Below are 18,655 nucleotides of genomic sequence, written 5' to 3'. Positions count from 1 at the left end.
TTTGTCTGCATATATATTTGTGCACTGCATATCCACAGAGGCTGGAAGAATCTCAAATCCATTGAGACTGGAGTTAGATAGTTGTGAGATGCTATGTTGGTGCTAGGAATTGAAACAGGGACCTCTGGAAGGGCAGCCAGGGCTCCTTGTCATTGACCTGCCTCTCCAGCCTATGAATTTACAAATATTTTCTAAAGTTTCTAAATAGTAAATGCTTTACAAATCCCATGTTATCTGTCAGAATATTTGTTTTCTCTGTCATAGTGTTAAAAGCAGTCATAAACAACACATAAACAATTGAGTGTGGCTATAAATTAATAAAACTTGATGGACTCTAAAATTAGCTTTTATATAGTTTCTGTGTATCACAAATAGTCTTAGGGGTTGGGGATTTAGCTCAGTGGTAGAGCGCTTGCCTAGCAAGGGCAAGGCCCTGGGTTCGGTCCCCAGCTCCGGAAAAAAAGAAAAAAACAAAACAAATACTCTTTAGATTTTTCTTTTTGAGAACTGGAAATGGCAAAAGAAAAAGACCACAAGTCTATAATCCCAGCATTTACAAGGCTTATGAGTTTGAAGTCAACCTGGGCTACATAGAAAGGAAAACCCTGTCTCCAAAAGAGAAAAATGTACATAGCATCCTTAACTCAGAACCATACAGAAGCAGGCGGCAGTGCTAGATGTGGTCCACAAACTGTTAATTTTCCAGTTTCTGGTTTCCTCTGTTTCCTCTCCAGTCCCTGGTGCAGCCTAGCACTGGGGTTTATTTTACATGTACTTGAATCCTCACAGAACAGCATGAACGTTCCCATTGTATAGATAATGACCCCTTGCTGGTGATTATTGGAGAAGCTAACAAAGCAGAGGCTCTCTTTGCCAGTGTTGTAGGCTTCTCCACTAGAGTATGGCCAGTTCTAGAATTCAACCAGTCCGTCTGTGTCCAAAACTTGAGCTTCTCTTCTGAAACAACATTACATTGCTTAGCCACTCTGCACTGTTTCACAAAGAACTGGAGGTTTTAGCATATAACCTAAGTGACACAGACAGCACCTTACACACCTTTGTATTCTGTCTCTCTCCTTCCCATCTCCATACCTTTCTCTCTTCCTCCCTCCCTCCCCACCTCCAACCCCCATGTCAGAGGGTAGCCTCTGAAACTGGATACCCAGTGATTAGTGCATGATGTCACCAAGCAAGGGCTTTGCCTGCTTCTGACCTAGAATTCTAGCACTTAGGAGTTTGAGACAGGAAGATTACAAGTTCAAGACTACCCTAGACAACATAGTGAGACTCTGGAGAGACAAACAGATAGACACACACTACTATTATTTGTGTTAAACAGGCTGTGAGTTGCTGGATTTCACATCAGCTGTTGCTATAGCAATGTCCAAAGTAAGTGAATCTCTGTTTTCTTTGTTTTGTGACCAGGTCTTAATTTGTAGACCAGGCCGGCCTCAGACTCTTGGCAGGCTTAGTCTTAGTCTTAGTGCCCTGAGTGCTAGGATTACAGGTGTGAATGACCACACCAATCCAAATCAGTTCTTTCTTAAACTCATAGGTTACAAAGCGTCACCTAAGCTCATTTAGCTCCAGGATAGCTAATAAAATGTCATCAGTGTAGTGATTGACATGGAACACACAGGTTAAACAGCCAAGCAAACACCTGTGCTTTACTAGAGCTCCAAGTTGTCGCGACTCTAAGACGTGCCAGCACACAGCAGACTCCTGTTGAGAACAGCCCGGCCTCTAGTCCCCTCACACTCTAGTCCACTCACACTCTACTCCCCGTGCTGGTAGTGAGTGTGTGTGCTTTTAGTAACACACAAAACTGATGCTTAGTCCTCGTTCACAGAAATGTATGAGTGGTAAGACAGCATATTAACCAAACCAGGAGAAGTTGAAACCCTTCATGTATGCCACTTGCATAACACTGAACTCAAAATGCTCTCCTTAGAATGGCTTTGCCATATTCTTTGGAATTATGCATATTTGGATGTCTAATGGTTTAATAGCTGGACATGTGACAGAAGCCTATCAGATCCAATGCTTGGTAAAATGGACAAGGCAGAGAGGCTTGACCCTGTGGATGACACAAGCAGAATTTGCTATCTCCCATCAGCCATAGAATCTCTTAAAGCACATAGCTGCTGAAACCCACAAGGAAGCCAGGACAGCACAGAGGATAGTGAGTGTTGCTGCCAAACCTAAGGGCCTGAGTTTACCGTCCACTATGCTATAAAAAGAGAACAGATTCCTGCAAGTTGTTCTCTAAACTCCACATTCATCACCTAGCGCATGGGGGGGGGGGGGATATGAATGAGACTATGAATAAACTTTTTATGATTTTTTTTTATGAACTTCACATCATGCACCCCAATCCTCCCCTCATCGCCCTGTCCCTTTGTACCAACTCTCCGCCTTTGCAACTTCCTATTGTGGAAGCTGTCACATATTTGTGTGTTATGTCACGGTGTGTCTCACAGTATATCTTTTGTCTACACTTCTTTACTTATGTTCATTGCAGTGGGTCACTGCTCTGGTTCGAGCCCTCGGCTTCCACTACTCTATCAGTACTGGATCTCACTGGGACTCCTCTGTGTCATGGGGATCCTGCAGCATTGGATCTGTAGGACCAGCCCCTTCATGCACTTGAGCAGCTCATAGATGGTGTAGATGTTGGGGTTGATCTAGGCCTGGGTGATCCTTGGTACCTGATCGGGGTCATTTCAGGCTTGCCCTGCCCACCTGGGTCATGTGACATCAGGCCAGGGATCATTTTGGGTTTCCAAATAATATTTTTAAAGAATTGCTCAACTTTAATAAAAAGTAATAGTAAGTAATTGTAAGTTTAATAGGGCATGCCTGAAATCTCAATTTTTGGGAGTTAGAAGTAAGAAGATCTACAAGTTCAAGGCCATCTTCAGGTACATAGTAAATTCAAAGCCAGCTTGGATTACATGAGACTCTTTTAAGAAAGACCAAGAGTGCTTCAGAGTCGTATAGTGCACATATTTGAGCAGGTCATTTAGAACTTTTAGACTACAAGGTATCTGGTTAGTTGTTGCTGCTGTGATAAAATACCCTGACCAAGCAACTTAAAGAAGAAAAACTCACAGTTCTGAGTCAGGCCTGGTTCAGAAGCTGGAAGCTTCTCTTTGACATGTGCGCTCAGGACGCAGTGAACAGTGCGCGTGTTCATGTTTCCCAGCTTTCTCCTTTTGATGCAGTCGAGGACATGAGCCCAAGGATAAGTGCTGCCCATACTGATGGTGCAACTTCCCACCTCAGTTAACCTAACCACCAAGATAACCCCTCAGAGACATGAGCAGACCAACCTAAGCTAGATAATCCGTACAGGTGTGCCCAAAGGCTGCCTCCCAGTGATTGTAGATCTTTTCAACTTGGCATTCAACATTAACTGCCCCAGTGAGTTTCACAGAGCCAAACGTATTCTTTCTGAGAAAAGAATCTGGGTAGACTGCTACTGTGAAGTGGATTAAAGCTAGTGAGATGACTCAGTAGGTAAAGCACTTTACCTCAGTAGGTGCCATCACTTTAAACTGCATGCAGGAAATAACCAGAATGCAGGAAGTGGCTGTGTGGTGAGGATGCATGATTACATCCCAACCACATCCCCACCTCCTGTCAAGGTTGAGTCCAACGTCAGGAAACAGGGTACATTTGGCTCCCTTTCTGCAGTGATGATGCTGTCTTGGGGGAAAGCTCACAGCAGAATTCTAAACTATAAAACTAAGAAAAAATAATGATTTATCTTCATAAAGGATTACCATAGTTCTTCATACTTTAAAATCTTTTACAGCTTTCATAGGCAAGCTTACATTTTAACCAGCCCTTATATCCTAGATCTTCAGAGAAGTTTCTCCTTTTAGAGCCAGGTATTTATTAGTGATAATATTTCTAATCACTGGGTGTGGTGGCACACGCCTTTAATCCCAGTACTTAGGAAGTAAAGACAGGTGGATCTGAGGACAGTCTGGTCTACATAGTGAGTTCCAAGACAGACAGAGCTACACAGTAAGACGGTTTCTCAAAAAAAAAAAAAAGATTTTTTTTTTTTTTTGCTCACACATTTGTCCATCTTTACCAAGGGATTTGCACTATTTTTCCCTGCATGCTCAGTGTCCCCCCTCATCTCCCCTCTCTGCAGAGAGGGTGACAGGCCCAGTGACTTTCTGGTCCAAAAACTTTATTAAACAGATGGCAATGGTCAGGTATCTCTTGTTAATTAATGTGGTGATAAGAGGTCATCCCAAAGATCCCGAGGATGCAGATCCTGTGTAGTACAGAGCCAAAACCCTGAGTCCTTTGTCAACACCGTAATATGGGTAACATTTTAGGAATTTCTCTTCTTTTATGAAGTAAGCTGTCAAGTTGAAACAAAGGATTTATCTCATAACCTAAGTGTTCCTGGGAGATGTTTTTAGTGTGTTGTGGAAAATATATGCATAATGGTCACAGTGTAATCCGAGAGAGCTGGCCAGACAGATGGAGAGAGCTGTGAGAGGAGGGCGGGGCTCAGCTCTGGATGCTCTTGCTTTAACCGCTTCTGCCTTAGCCTTTACTCCTTGTTTTTGTTTTTGAAGTGTTAGGTGTTTATTGGCATACTTTAAATGAACATGGCCGTTCCATCCTTCCAGCTAAGCCAGTGCAGTCTAGAACTTGCTGGCATAATCTATCCTATATATTTCTTGTGAAAGATGAGGGGAATGAGGTACTCTACCTCCTCTTGTTTTCTGGTAGGATTAGCGAGGGGTGACTGTGACACCAAACGTGTGGGAATCTAGTCACCATTTGGCTTGTCCTTCAGACAGCAAGGCTCACTGTCTCAAAGGCTACATCCCAGCGGACTAAAACAAAAAGCTTAGATTTCATAAACATATTTGAAGACTAAGTCAGACTAAATCTCAATCAAGGCAAATAATTTATTTAGCAATTCAAGGATTCTCGCCATCAGTTTCAAAATTAAAGGCTAAAACAAGAATAAATTTATTATACAATTCAACTATTATGTATACCCAAAACATCGCTTACTTAATCTCATAAGTCCTTTTAATATGCAGTAGAACTACGTCTTCCCATTGCTTAGAACACAACATTCCTCTCAGGACATTCACAAAGTGCTAAACTGAGTTAATTTTTTCTTTTCATTAATTATGACTTGATAGGCAGTATACCTGATTGATGTAATAAAAATACTGTAGAGTTTTTCTATATTTTTAAAGAACTCTTTCATAAATGAGGTGCTTTAAGTGAGAATGTAATATTTAGCTTGACAACTTTGCAAAGAATTGAACACTCTGTCTTTGCTCTCCCTGGTCAACTAAAATATTCAACTAAAATTTCTTTTCAATTAGAAGAAATGTAGAAGTGGTGAACGTTTTTCTGCGGCCTCCCCCTCTCTCTGCTAGGCCTCTATTAGAGAATGCCAGTAAGACAGGTGAACATTAGTCAGTCAATTAATAGTGGGACTTTCCTGCTACATTCTACTTTGAAAGGCAGTGGGCAGTAACTCAACAAAGAATCAAAACTGCCCATTAATATTTATACAGTTAATGTGTGAACAGCAAACCTGCCTCTGTAGATGTCAGCGAGTAAAGAAGAACACAGGGCTGATTCAGAATTGTAAGCACCTACAGAAGACTCTTGGTAGATGGAAAACTAATTTTCTAGGAAGACTGAGAGTAGCTGACACATGTATAGGAACTTTTAAAGGGTGTGTGTGTGTGTGTGTGTGTGTGTGTGTGTGTGTGTGTGTGTGCGTGCGTGCGTGCGTGCGTGCGTGCGTGCGCGCGCGCGCGCGTGTGTGTGTGTGTGTGTGTGTGTGTGTGTGTGTGTGTGTGTGTGTGTGTGTGTTTTACAGGTGTCTCTTCTGGTGGTGGCCAGGACAGGACATCAGGTCCACTGAGTTGGAATTACAGGCAGTTGTAAGCTACCTAAAATGGGTACTGGGCACCAAATATCAGTTTTCTGAAAGCAGAAATGGTTCAGCAGGTAAAGGCACTTTCCACCGAGCCTGCTGATGGAAGTTCAGTTCCCAGGGCCCAATCCACTCAAGTTGTCCTCTGGCCTGTGCATGCTCACCATGACACAAACTCACAAAGAAATAAATGTAACTTTTAAAAAAACATCTTGCAAACAATGGGATTTTAGCTCCCCAAGAGCAAATACTTTTGTTTCTAAATAATTTTTAGCACCTTTTCATCTGATCTTTGTGATAAGGACATGGATAGCTTCTCAGAGTGTTATAACCAACTAACCTACTCTTAGATCAGGAGAACCAGGTTTAGTGGTTCTGACCTGTAATCCCAGCTTCAAGAAGATGAAGCAGGGGGATCACACCTTCAGCTTCAAGGATCATAATGTACTGAAGCTGTGTATGGACAGATGACAATATTTATGGATCCTGCATGGCATCTCTTCAACTTGCCTTCAGAAGACGTCCCTATCTCAAGATAAAACAAACCAAACAAACAAATATCCCCAGGAGTAGAGTAAGAAGAGAAAAAATAGGCTGTCATAATTGGATGGGTGTGATGGAGTAGGAAGTGTTTCTGTTTGTTCTATCCTGGTATTGAAGTGTCAAGTGACCTGTATGTTTAGAATTCATAGGTAATGAACCATACACATAGAGTATTGTAGAATCTTCCTTCACTCTCTACTCTGAAAAATATATAGTTTCTCAGTCTTTTAAAACTCACTAGTTATCTTAGCTAAATAGAAATGAAGTTAAAGCAAACACCTTCTAATCACCGTCCTAGTGCAGTCAAACGCTGGCCCCTGAAGCCAGTTAGCTACAGAATCTGTTATAACAAATCCTCTTATGAAGAAACAACTCACAGCTAGAATGAAAATTTTTCTCCTGTTGTAACTTATTTTCCTTAATGTTTGTAACTACAGAACTGGGTCTAGTTATACAAACATTATCACAGCTACTTCTGAGGCTGAAGCAGGGAGACCACAAGTTCACGGCCAACTTGTTTATCATAGCAAGGCCCTTTCCCAAATTTTATATTAAAAACTAAGAACCTAGCCCAGTGATAGGGCACTTCCCTAATATGTATGATCCCTAGGTTCAATTACCAGCACCACACATAGACACACTCTATAAAATTAGGTAACCATGGAATGGTGAAAACACCCACATTTAAATAGGAGAAAATTTAAAAATGAACGTTTCAGGGTATATTTGTTATGACCAAAAGGTCATTTTTAAGTTTTGTCCTATTTAAATTATATAGCTATATATGACTATATATGTGTATATATGTGTGTGTGTGTGTGTGTGTGTGTGTGTGTGTGTGTGTGTGTGTGTGTGTATTATATTGTGTACGTGTATGTATCATCATGTTTTTCCTTGGGTATGAACTCAAGTGGTATGGGGAATAGGGATGTAAAAGTAGAAGGGAGGACAGGAAAAGCATTCATTTATTTTTGAGACAGGGTCACACTGCTGCAAACTCACTGTCCTTGTTAGGTTGTCTATTGCCGCAACAAAACACTGTGAGCAAAATAAGTTGGGGGAGGAAGAGGATTTCTCAGCTTACACTTCACACTACTGTCACTGAAGTCAGTCAGGATAGGAGCTCCAACAAGGCAGAAGCTGATGGAGAAGCACCAAGAGGCACTGCCCACCTGTTTATGGACCCATGGCTTGCTCAGCTTGCTTTCTTAGCAAACCCAGGGAGAGAGGAGAGGGAAGGCAGGCGGAGGGGACTTCTTTTGGACTGTAGGAGCAGGCAGACAAGATGTAAGCCGGGGGCTGTTGTTCAGGTGGCAGAATCCACCAGGATCTGCCACCAGAAAACGTCTAACAGAATAGTTGGTGAATTTAGGATGCTAAATTCCGTGCCCAGTGATTGTGTTATCTGCTGATTCTAAACTGAGATTGATGGTGTTTTCCATTCTGTGGTGACTCAGCTGAGCCCCAGGGAAAGGACCTCTGTGGAACTGTGTGGCCCCAGCATGGCCGCTACTTGGTCTCTCCTGGCATCTCTGAAGGCCCTGCTCAGCCGGGCCACAAGCAAGGTCAACAGACCTGCCCCAAACAAATATGCAAAAGGTCCACTGAAGCAGTAGAAATTATATGCAATATCACTGATGTAGCATGAAAAGATAAAAGAGAACCCAGAAAGGATGACAACGGAATGGCCCTCTTCCACCAATCATTAATTGAGAAAATGCTCTCCAACTACTTCTTATGGAGGCATCTTCTCCACTAAGGTTCCCTCCTTAATCTTGTGTCAAATTGACATAAGACTGACTAGCAAAGACTCAAGATCTTCCTCCTTTAGACTCCCAAGCGCTGGTATTGGCAGTAGTACACCACTGTGCCAGCCTCTTGTAATGTTCACTCTTTCCATGGTGAGTATGCATCAGGGCTCAGAAATGAAACCATCTTTTCTGAGGAGTTAGTGTTGTTTGTAAAGAACTGTCTGAATCCTTCACTTTGTAACCATCTGCTTTGATTCAACACCTTTTCCTTCTTTGATTGGATCTTTTTATCTGTCTCTCATATATAGAAAATGCTCTTACAGAACTGTTACCACACCTGCTGACCTGTGTGTGTGTGTGTGTGCGTGTGTGTGTGCGCGTGTGTGTGCGTGTGTGTGTCTGTCTGTCTGTCTGTCTGTCTATTTGTCTATGTCTGTCCGTGTATGTCTGTGGATGTCTGCGTGTGTCTGTGTCTGTGTAAACTAGAGTGATGCCAAACTGACTGACTTTTCTGTAATTTGTCTATCCAGATCCCACTTTTGTTTTATATTATCCTAAACTTGAGGTAAAGATTGTGGGATTCATAAAGAAGTTGGTGTTTCTTTCTAGTTGAAGATGATCTAATCCCTTATACATGAGATAGTATACAGGTGTCTTGTAATAGAAAAATGTCAGGCTAGTGGCATGCAGCAGGTACAAGTTTCTGGGGTGTCTGACCTGGGAACTGTCAAGGCCTAGCAGCTCCCACGGCTGCTCTAGCCGCATACTGGAATGCAAAACTTGGACTGGCTCTTTTTGATCACCTTGGACTGTGACCTCACTGCCAATGCCTGGCCAGAGTTTTGTCCCCAGAGCTGTCACATGAAACATGAAACAGAATCCATCAGTCAATATACTCCCAAAGAGAATGCGGGGAATAGTTATTCAGATAGGACAGAAAGAACCAGATAGGAGAGAAATTTACAGCAGGTCTCTTAAGAAAAACACAGAGCCAATGCTACAAGTGAGGATTTCGGGCCTTGGCTGTGAGTCAGGTACTTGATGTTATGCAAAGACCTACTAGTCACTGTGCAGAGAAAGAATATCAGATACCCTCTGAGAAATGAATGAAGGGAACTCGGCCAGGATGAGACAGATTTAGTAATGAGTTCTCTCATCATACGTCTAAGCCAAGAACAACACGCACCTTCTCCAGAGACTGAATTTTTCTTCCATTCTAGGAGGTAGAAGACCATGTGAAGTTTGTGGCCCAGGCTTTCAGATGAGCAGTTTTCTCTAGCAGCCTCTTGAAAAGAAGTGCACGGCGCACTTGTAGGGTCACTGGAGGCTTTGGACATCAGAAACAACATCTCTAGGGGTTGGGGATTTAGCTCAGTGGTAGAGCGCTTGCCTAGGAAGCGCAAGGCCCTGGGTTCGGTCCCCAGCTCCAAAAAAAAAGAACCAAAAAAAAAAAGAAACAACATCTCTGTACAAACAAGCTAGTCTGGACTGGCAAAATGACTTGGCAGTAAAGATATCACCGAGTCTGAAGACCTGAGTTCAATCCCCAGAACTCACACAGTGAAAGAAAATAATTGACTCCCACAGGTTGTCCTTTGACTCCCACACAGGCTACAGCAGGCACACATACAACATAATATAAAATATAATTCATAATTTAAAATGTATGCACGCGCGCACACACACACACACACACACACACACACACACACACACACACACACACACACACACACGTCCTGTCTCAGTCTCCTGCCTCAGTGCAGAGTTCTCCGTATGGTATTGATATGCTCAGCCATAGTCCTTCCTAACTTCCTGGAAAACAACACTGTGAAACCGTTTGTCTCTATAATTATGAACATTGCAGTAGTTCTGAGAGCTTCATCTTAGTTTGGGGGCACAAGGGATATTTAATCTTTTCATTTCAGATTAACCTTGACTTTCCTTTTTTCTTACCTCAGATCATCCAGCCCCTTTTAGAACTTGACCAAAATAGAAGCAAGTTAAAGTTGTATATTGGACACCTGACAGCCCTCTGCCATGACCGAGACCCCTTAATCCTCCGTGGACTCACTCCACCAGCTTCCTATAATGCAGATGGTGAACAGGCAGCTTGGGAGAATGAGCTGCAGAAGATGACTCAGGAGCAGGTAGGTCTTGTTTAAGCTGTGGCCCAGGCACACTTCCCTGTCTGGATGGTAAGTGTCTGGGGATAAGGACATGGTTCCAGGTACTGTGTATGTGTATGCGTGTGCGTGGGTGCATGGGTGCATGGGCACACACACACATGGACCAGACATTATTCTCACATGTCATTCTTCACAAGCTTTCGGCTTTCCTATTTTTCATTCAGTGTCTGTTGCTGGCCTGGAGCTCACTAGTTTAGGTAAACTAACTGACTGACTGACTGACTGACTGACTGACTGACTGACTGACTGACCGTGAGCCTTGGGGATCCTCCAGCCTCTCCCTCCCGCCTCTCCCTTCCCAGCTCTGAAATTATAAGCACACACAACCACACCCAGCTTTTTTTTTATCTTTATTAACTTGAGTATTTCTTATTTACATTTCGATTGTTATTCCCCTTCCGGGCCAATATCCCCCTAACCCCTTCCCCTCCTCTTTACGTGCTTCCCCTCCCCAAAATCCCCCCATTACCACCCTCCCCCCAACAATCACGTTCACTGGGGGTTCAGTCTTGGCAGGACCAAGGCCTTCCCCTTCCACTGGTGCTCTTACTAGGCTATTCATTGCCACCTATGAGGTTGGAGCCCAGGGTCAGTCCATGTATATAGTCTTTAGGTAGTGGCTCAGTCCCTGGAAGCTCTGGTTGGTTGGCATTGTTGTTCATATGGGGTCTCGAGCCCCTTCAAGCTCTTTCAGTCCTTTCTCTGATTCCTTCAACGGGGATCCGTTGGATCTGGGGATCTCAGTTCAGTGGCTTGCTGCTGGCATTCGCCTATGTATTTGCTGTATTCTGGCTGTGTCTCTCAGGAGCGATCTACATCCGGTTCCTGTCGGCCTGCACTTCTTTGCTTCATCCATCTTATCTAGTTTGGTGGCTGTATATGTATGGGCCACACACACCCAGCTTTTTACGTGGTGCTGGGGATCAGATCCTCAGACTGGTGCAGCAGTGCTTTACCTACTGAGCTGACTTTTTAGGCCCCAAATATCATGTTTAATTGATTTATAATTTTTTATTTATTTTCAAATCACTAGAAAACATACATAACATTATTTTCTAAATATGTACTGAATTAAACATATATTGCCTCACTTTTCAATTTTTAGGTAAAGGTTGGTTTCACCACAGAATTTCAGGTTAATGTAGTACCCAGAAGTGTCCTCTCCTCCTGCTGCATGTTCTACGTACTCCTCAGTGTGTCACTGAGGCGTGGTCTTTACTGTAAATATGTCCTGTATATCTACTGCTGGGGAGTATAACTAAAGGGTGTGATTCTTCTTGGTCCTTCTTAATAGAGTTAGGATCTGGTTGGCACACCCTTTTACCCTAGGATCTGTGACCTATCTAACTTTCTGGCCCTGTCAAAGCAGCAGCTTGAAGCTTGGACTGGAGGTGAGCATTGCAAGAGGAGGTTGGAGGTCTATGACCTCCAGGGCAGCCACAGCAGGTAAGGAGTAGGTGTGTGGTGGTCTACATGTATAAAATGGGCACCTCCATTCTCACACAGCAGGTGATGAGGAAGGATAGCATTTGAAGGCTCCCAGAATCTTCTGATCCTCACACAAAGCATGTATTTATGGCTGTTATACAAAGCTTTTTTTTTTTTTTAACTTTTTATTGGTTCTTTGTGAATCTTACATGATGCACTTCAGTCCCACTCATCCTCCCCTCCCCTCCCTTTGTACCCGCCCTTCACCCTTGCAAAGCTTCTTTCCCTAACATCCTCAAGGTCAGTCCTGTGTATTCCTGTTCATTTCTGTACAGACTGCATAAAATGCAGATTTTGAAAACAAGTCAGTACATTCTTCTTAAGCTTTGGGGAGCATGTAGGTATTCAGGCCTTAGTTTGAGACAAAATTTCTTAATGAAACCCAGAGCTGGCCTACGTGGCTAGTATTGCTAGCAGGCTTGCCTAGGGGAGCCTCCTTACCAAGCTGGCAGCACGGCACTCATGTGGATTCCAAGTTTCCAAACTCTAGTCCTCTTGCTTAAAGGACAAGCACTTTAACTGCTCAGCCATCTCCCCAGGCCCACATCACATTACTTTTTTGTAAACTATTTCAAACTCCAAAAACTATAGAAGTTGATAAAATGTTCTCTATGGTGTTTTAAAAGAGAATGTTTAACACATAGGCTCCAGGTCTTGAATACTTGGTCCCCTGTTGATGATGCTTTTTTGAGAAGGTTTAGAAAGTGCAGCCTTACTGGAGGAAGTACAGAGCTAGGAATAGGCTTTGAAAGTTTCATTCAGCCTCATCCTACATCATTTTGCCCTCTCTGCATCATTCTTGTGGTTATGAGCTCTTAGCTTCTTGTTCTTTCTCCCACAAGTTTCTTTCCATTATCACGGCAACAGAAAAGAAACTAATATAAGACTCTGTCTCAAAAATATAAGACAAGGGGTTGGGGATTTAGCTCAGTGGTAGAGCGCTTGCCTAGGAAGCGCAAGGCCCTGGGTTCGGTCCCCAGCTCCAAAAAAAAAAAAAAAAAAAAAAATATATATATATATATATATATATATATATATATATATATATATATGACAAGCCCTAAGTTTCAGTTATCTTCATTGCTAAAGTACTGAGGATCTGAGTTTGATCCACAGCCTGTGTATAAAAGCCAAGTGTGAGGCTGAGGTCATTCAGGGGGTAAAGGACTGGCCATGCAAGTGTAAGGGTCAGGCTTTGCCTTCCTGGCACCCACATAAGGTTAGATGCTATAGTACATCCCAGTGCTTCTAGAGGAGATAAGAGGCAGAGACAGGAAATTCCCAGAAGCTAATGGGCCAGTTAGCCCAGTGTAAGCAGTGGCAACCAAGGTAAAGATGGACTTCGGAGAGTGTCCATCGGAGACTTTGACATGCCCACATTCAGACACAGACACACAGATAGACGGACGGACGGATGATAGATAGATAGATAGATAGATAGATAGATAGATAGATAGATAGATAGATAGATAGATAGATAGATAGATACGGACGGATGATAGATAGATAGATAGATAGACAGACAGACAGACAGACAGACAGACAGACAGACAGACAGACAGACAGATGGGTGATAGATAGATAATAGATACTACATACATACATACATGCATGTATACATACATACATACATTTCACACCCCACATTGGGTGCCAAATAAAAATCATTTTTAATATAAATATAATTAGTAAGTTAATCCAGCAGTTGTATTTTTTTAACCTTATTTTAGACCCCAAAAACCATACAGAAAAACTAGGATTTATTTTAAACTGCACCTCAGTAGCTGAGCAGTTCTACCTTAATCTCTAAAGTAATATGGCTCCCAGCCACTACCCCGATGTACTTGCTTCTTCTTATTGGTCTGGCTCTTTGGGCTTCAGTTGTGTTTCCATATCTCTCTGGACAACTTCCTGACAGCCCCAGTTCTGCCATCCTCCTGGCCGATCTGAATCTCCCTCTCTCCTTCCTCTGGCTGGTAGATGTCCTGCCCTATTCTTTCTTCTGCTCAGCCATTGAGTAATCAGCATTTATTGACAAGGCAGAGGATAAATGATAAGAATCATTTACACAAACTTGAGACAGGAGATTCTTGGTATAAGCATTACAATGCCATATCTGGATTGAAACAAGATATGAGGGCAAAGAAATCAGCATTTGAATAACACAAGGGTAAATTTTATACACTGTACAGAAATATTATGCCTACACATACTTAAACACATACATAAATACATACATACAAAAACATTTAAATAGAAAATAAATTTAAAATTTTGAAGCCTGGTAGTGTTGTTGGCATACACCTTTAATACCAGTGCTCAGAAAGCAAAGGCAGGCAGATCTCATGAGACTGAGGCCAACCTGGTCTATAGAACAAGTTCCAGGACAGCCAAAGCTACACAGAGAAACCCTGTCTCAATAAATAACTAACAGTGAAAGGTGCTGTGGCACATCTGTAATCCCAGCTGTGGGGAGAAGGGGCAAGTAGAACCCGGGGCTTGCTGGGAAGCTATTCCATCCTAGTCAGAAAGCTTCAGGCCAGTGAGAGGCCCTTTCTCAAAAACAACAAGGTTAACTGGAGCTATAGGTCAGTGCCTAGCATCTGTGAGGCCCTAGGTTCAGTCCCCTGTACGTAGGATAGACGCTCCTGAGGGATGACACCTGAATTTGTCTTCTATCCTCCTGAGATTCTTGTGTGCTCTACATGTATATAATCATGTATGCATGCATGATTGTAAATTATATGTATGATTGTAAATTATATTGTATGTCAGTATTTTGCTGTTTAAATGTCACACCTCACCTCTAACCTCCCTTTGAAGTGTTAAAGCAGTTCAACTGATAGGTTCTATTAAAGCACTAAAATCCACTAAGAAACAGAGAACAAAAATTTTTTCCACCCTAAATGGTAACTTTCCATCGGGTCGAACCACACTGGAGTAATTTTGTATCAGGCAGCTGCTCTTTGGGTCACTGAGCTCAGAGTCTAATCCCTGTTCCCAGCACTTGGTCCCATTTTCATTTTTCAGAAAATATTGTTCCAAAACTTAGCTCAGGCCTTGTCTTATTGCATTGTCTTTCCATTTGTTCTCTCCAATTGCTGAGTAACTTGCATCCATCCCTCTTTTGAAAGAAGTGGATTCAAGACTGACCATGCTAGTGCAGTACTAAACACAGGGCCACTTGGGGCTCATCAGTCACTGGCCATAGGCGTGACATTCTATTCTTGCCTCTTGGATGGCTTTGCCTGGTTGCTGTGCCACCCAAGTGAGTCAAAGGGACGCAGGAGCTGATGGGGACAGATCCTGAGAAACCGCAGGGAGAGGAGAAAGAAGAATGGCTCTTGGTGGGTGACAGACTTTGTTCTGGTTCCCAGTCTCTGTTTGTGATCTGCTTTTCTTCTTTTTGTGATGTCTGAACTTGTTTTCTCAGCTCCAATGCTGAAGTCTTGTCCAAAGCATTGGGAGCAGCAGCACGTGAGAGGCTGCAAAAGGCAAGAGCAGCCGTCTAGCAGAGAATAGCAGAGCCCCAAAGATAAATGTGTTTGCCTCAGAACTGAGCACAGGAATGTGTGCATGTTGTGTGTGTCTTGACACATTTATGAAAAATACACAGTATGGTAGATTCACTTTTCTTCTCAGCTCTGCTCTCACAATCTGGCATTTTCTTCTTCCAGAATATCTTGCTAGTTGGATGCTGAAATATCTGGCAATGAAAGCTTATTTAAAAAAAAAAAAGTAAAAATTGGAACTGGAGAGATGGCTCAGTTAATAAAAATGCTTGTGCAACAGGCATAAAGATTTGAGTTTGACCCACACACACCAGAGCCCACATTTAAAAGCCAGGCAAAGTGGCATGCACCCATAATCCCAGTGCTGAGGGGCAGAGGAGGGTGCCTGGGTATTGCTGTGAAGAGGAGGACTCTGGCCTAGAGCTGAGTAGACAACACAGGAGGGGTTCAAAGCTAACAGGACACTGGCTTTGGACACTAGAACCCAAACCTGTGGAAATGGAAGTTTCCAGTCCAGTCATGCTGTTGGAATCAGTTACCCCTGGTTCTCTCTCAGAGTATTAGATATTTACCAAAGGTTTGTCTACAGTGGTGCACGCCACAGCTCCTGCATGAACACAGGAAGGTAACAGTGGCTGTGTGAGTATACCTTTCTCCAATGGAACTTGACTTCCCAGGACAGAACCAAAAGGGATCGTAATACACAAGCAGTTTTCAGTATACATTCAGATATTGCTGCCATATCCCACTATATACATGACCACCACCCATAACGAAAAGCCCACCCAACTACCCCAGCCCCCACTACCAACACCACCCCATCAAGGAAAATACTGACAGCCCCCTGCCTGGTCTGAAAACTCCCAACTATTCTGGAGTTACCCTCCATACCAGCCACCTAGCAGACAGTCTAGCTACTGCTGTTGGGCCCACTGCCGTTAGGTGCTGAAAGCCTTCTGATTCTGAGTCAGAAGATGGGGCCAGATCACACTCACTGTCATTCCTAACATGGAGAGTTAGAACAAGATATTAATGGCCGGTGGAGTCCAAGGCTTTACATTCCAACAGCAGTCTATTGGTTTCTTCCAGCTAAAATACACTGTGTAAGGGGCTCACATAGAACTGTATCTTCTCTTCACTCTAAGGGCTGGAAATCTAAGGTTCAGGGTGTTGGTTCTGGAATGCCTTGGTTCTCTGGTGTTCGACTTCTCACTGTGTCCTCGAATGACCTAGCCTGTGCACCTGAGCATCCATGATGTCTTCACATCCACACTGCTACTGCCTACTGCACCAGCCGTACAGGTCAGGCCCTAGGTTCTAGGGATTCAGGCTTCAGCTTGTAAATATGAGCTAGACACAGCTCAGTCCACAGAAGCACTGGACTAGTACAGAGGCTGGCTGCTATTGGGCCACTCGTTCAGGGTTTCAGCTGACTACCATACCAGCTATGGAAACTCTAGAATCTGCGTTCCAAATAAGCCTTGGGGGTTTTGCCCTAAGGTTAAAGGTAATGCAGAACTTCACACCCATGAGTTAGCCAGCACCCCCTCAGAGGACTTAGGGCTGCTAGTTATGTCCACCCAGAAAGTCAAGTGAGGTACACGCTAACAGGGCGTTTCTGAAGAGTCGTTATAGTCACAAAGCCATAACACCGTCATTAATGAATGAAATCAGAACAGTGGGGGTGGATACAGTGATGGGACACACAGCACAGCTGTCCTACTGCTCAGCCCGCCTTTAATGCAAAGGCTGCAGGCACAGAAGACAGTGCTGAACCTAGCACATGCTCTCGGTCAGCCCTGAAGATCAAGTCTGCTGAGTAAGATTGTTCCTGGGGCCCTTATCAGTGAAAAGTAATGGTTTTAGTGTTATCAGACTGAGTCTTGACTTTCTAAACCAAACTCTGACTGCGAGCCAGATTCAGACAGATCTTATTTCCGACTTGGCAGAAAGGCATGTGATGTGATGGTGACTTTAAGCTCGTGTGATGGACCAGGCATGGTGCCCACTCCAGTGATCCTAGCAAACAAGGTTAGTCTTGTCATCGTAGTACACATGGTGTTAAAGCATCCTCGTCTCCAGATTCTGTGACGTCATTGCTATTTGATACATCGGAGTCCATGGGATATCACTCTGCATTTGCAAGGCTGAAGCAAAATTCAATCCGATCAGCATTCATTCCTATGGAAAGTGACCCCTGAATTAAACTCAAAATGCAGCAAGCAGAAGGAGGAAATCTTGGGGAGATAAAGTATGGATTCTCTGGCTCCTGCTGATGAGACCCAGAGGAGGTGCAGTGGAGTTCTCATGAGCTTCCTCAAGCTAGAAAAAGCTTGTGCCTTCCAGCTGGGTTTCATCCTTTGATTCTCATTTGCTAAGGCAACCCAGGCATGGGCTTTGCTTAGTCAGGCATCATGATGTCTGGAATGAATCTGAAGAGCGCCTGTCTCCAGACAGCTGAAGCCAAGGAGGTAAAATGCCTCATCTAGGATGGGAAGGCCAGGTGGCAAATGAAGCTTCTGGTCCAGGTATTGGCACTGCTGCTCCTTGAAGCCTAGGAAATTAATTAATTAATTAATTAATTCTCTCAGGGTCAACTCCAGGAGAAACTGACACTTTCAAATGCAGAACTTCTTGTCATGGTACTGCCAGTGTAGTCGGTGCCAGCTCAGGCTGAGTGTGTCTCAGGGTACTGTGACTGAGTGCACCACCCAAGCCTTGGGCTCTTCTGGAGGCTAGGGATAGTGAGTAATCAGGAGTATATGAGACTTTGTTAACCCCTTCAGGGCTTGTTCCCTATAGGACAGTAGAACTCTAGTGTTCTGCCTTAAGTCCTTTGTGATGCCATGCAGTCATAGGCAGTGGTCCACAGACACTGGGGACAATGCTCAGGGCCATGTGCAGCCTTCTCTGAGCTCTGGTTTACTTGGATTAGCCTTCTCAGGTTATATGCAGAAGAATTCCAGGGTTTCCCATTCTTCCCTTGCCTGTGCTTAGCTGAATTCCTCCTGCACTTTTTGTGAAGGCTGAGCACACCTTCTCAGTGTCTCACTCCCTTGAAGGAAAGCTGTCTGTTCTCCACATGCTTGCTTTGTCTTCTCGGGTTTAGCCAAAGCTGCATGAGATGTTGGAGGTCATATCATGGCTTCATCATGCTTCTTGGGGAGCTGTGCTCATAGCATGGAGAGCCTTAGGTCTTCATTGAGCCAGATTAGACTGGAAATATCTCTGTTCTAC

The 18,655-nt window shown here is 43.5% G+C and overlaps 1 protein-coding gene across 10 annotated transcripts in view; it reads left to right on the top strand.

The window, feature by feature from the left end:
• The window catches only part of Erc1 (ELKS/RAB6-interacting/CAST family member 1), a 306,255-nt gene that overhangs the window by 271,254 nt on the left and 16,346 nt on the right, over positions 1–18,655 (top strand). For all 10 annotated transcript variants that reach the window (XR_015685325.1, XR_015685323.1, XR_015685324.1 and 7 more), the window contains 1 exon segment: positions 10,191–10,379. Coding sequence is in view for 5 of the 10 variants with exons in the window: in XM_087656198.1 (XP_087512324.1) it covers positions 10,191–10,379 (189 nt within the window). In the remaining 5 variants the exon portion in view is untranslated.

This window comes from Rattus norvegicus, chromosome 4, assembly GCF_021556685.1.
Source record: "Rattus norvegicus strain SHRSP/BbbUtx chromosome 4, alternate assembly SHRSP_T2T, whole genome shotgun sequence".
Lineage (NCBI taxonomy): Eukaryota > Metazoa > Chordata > Mammalia > Rodentia > Muridae > Rattus > Rattus norvegicus.
The sequence above is the reverse complement of the archived record's forward strand: the minus strand, read 5'-3'. Positions and strand labels throughout refer to the sequence as shown.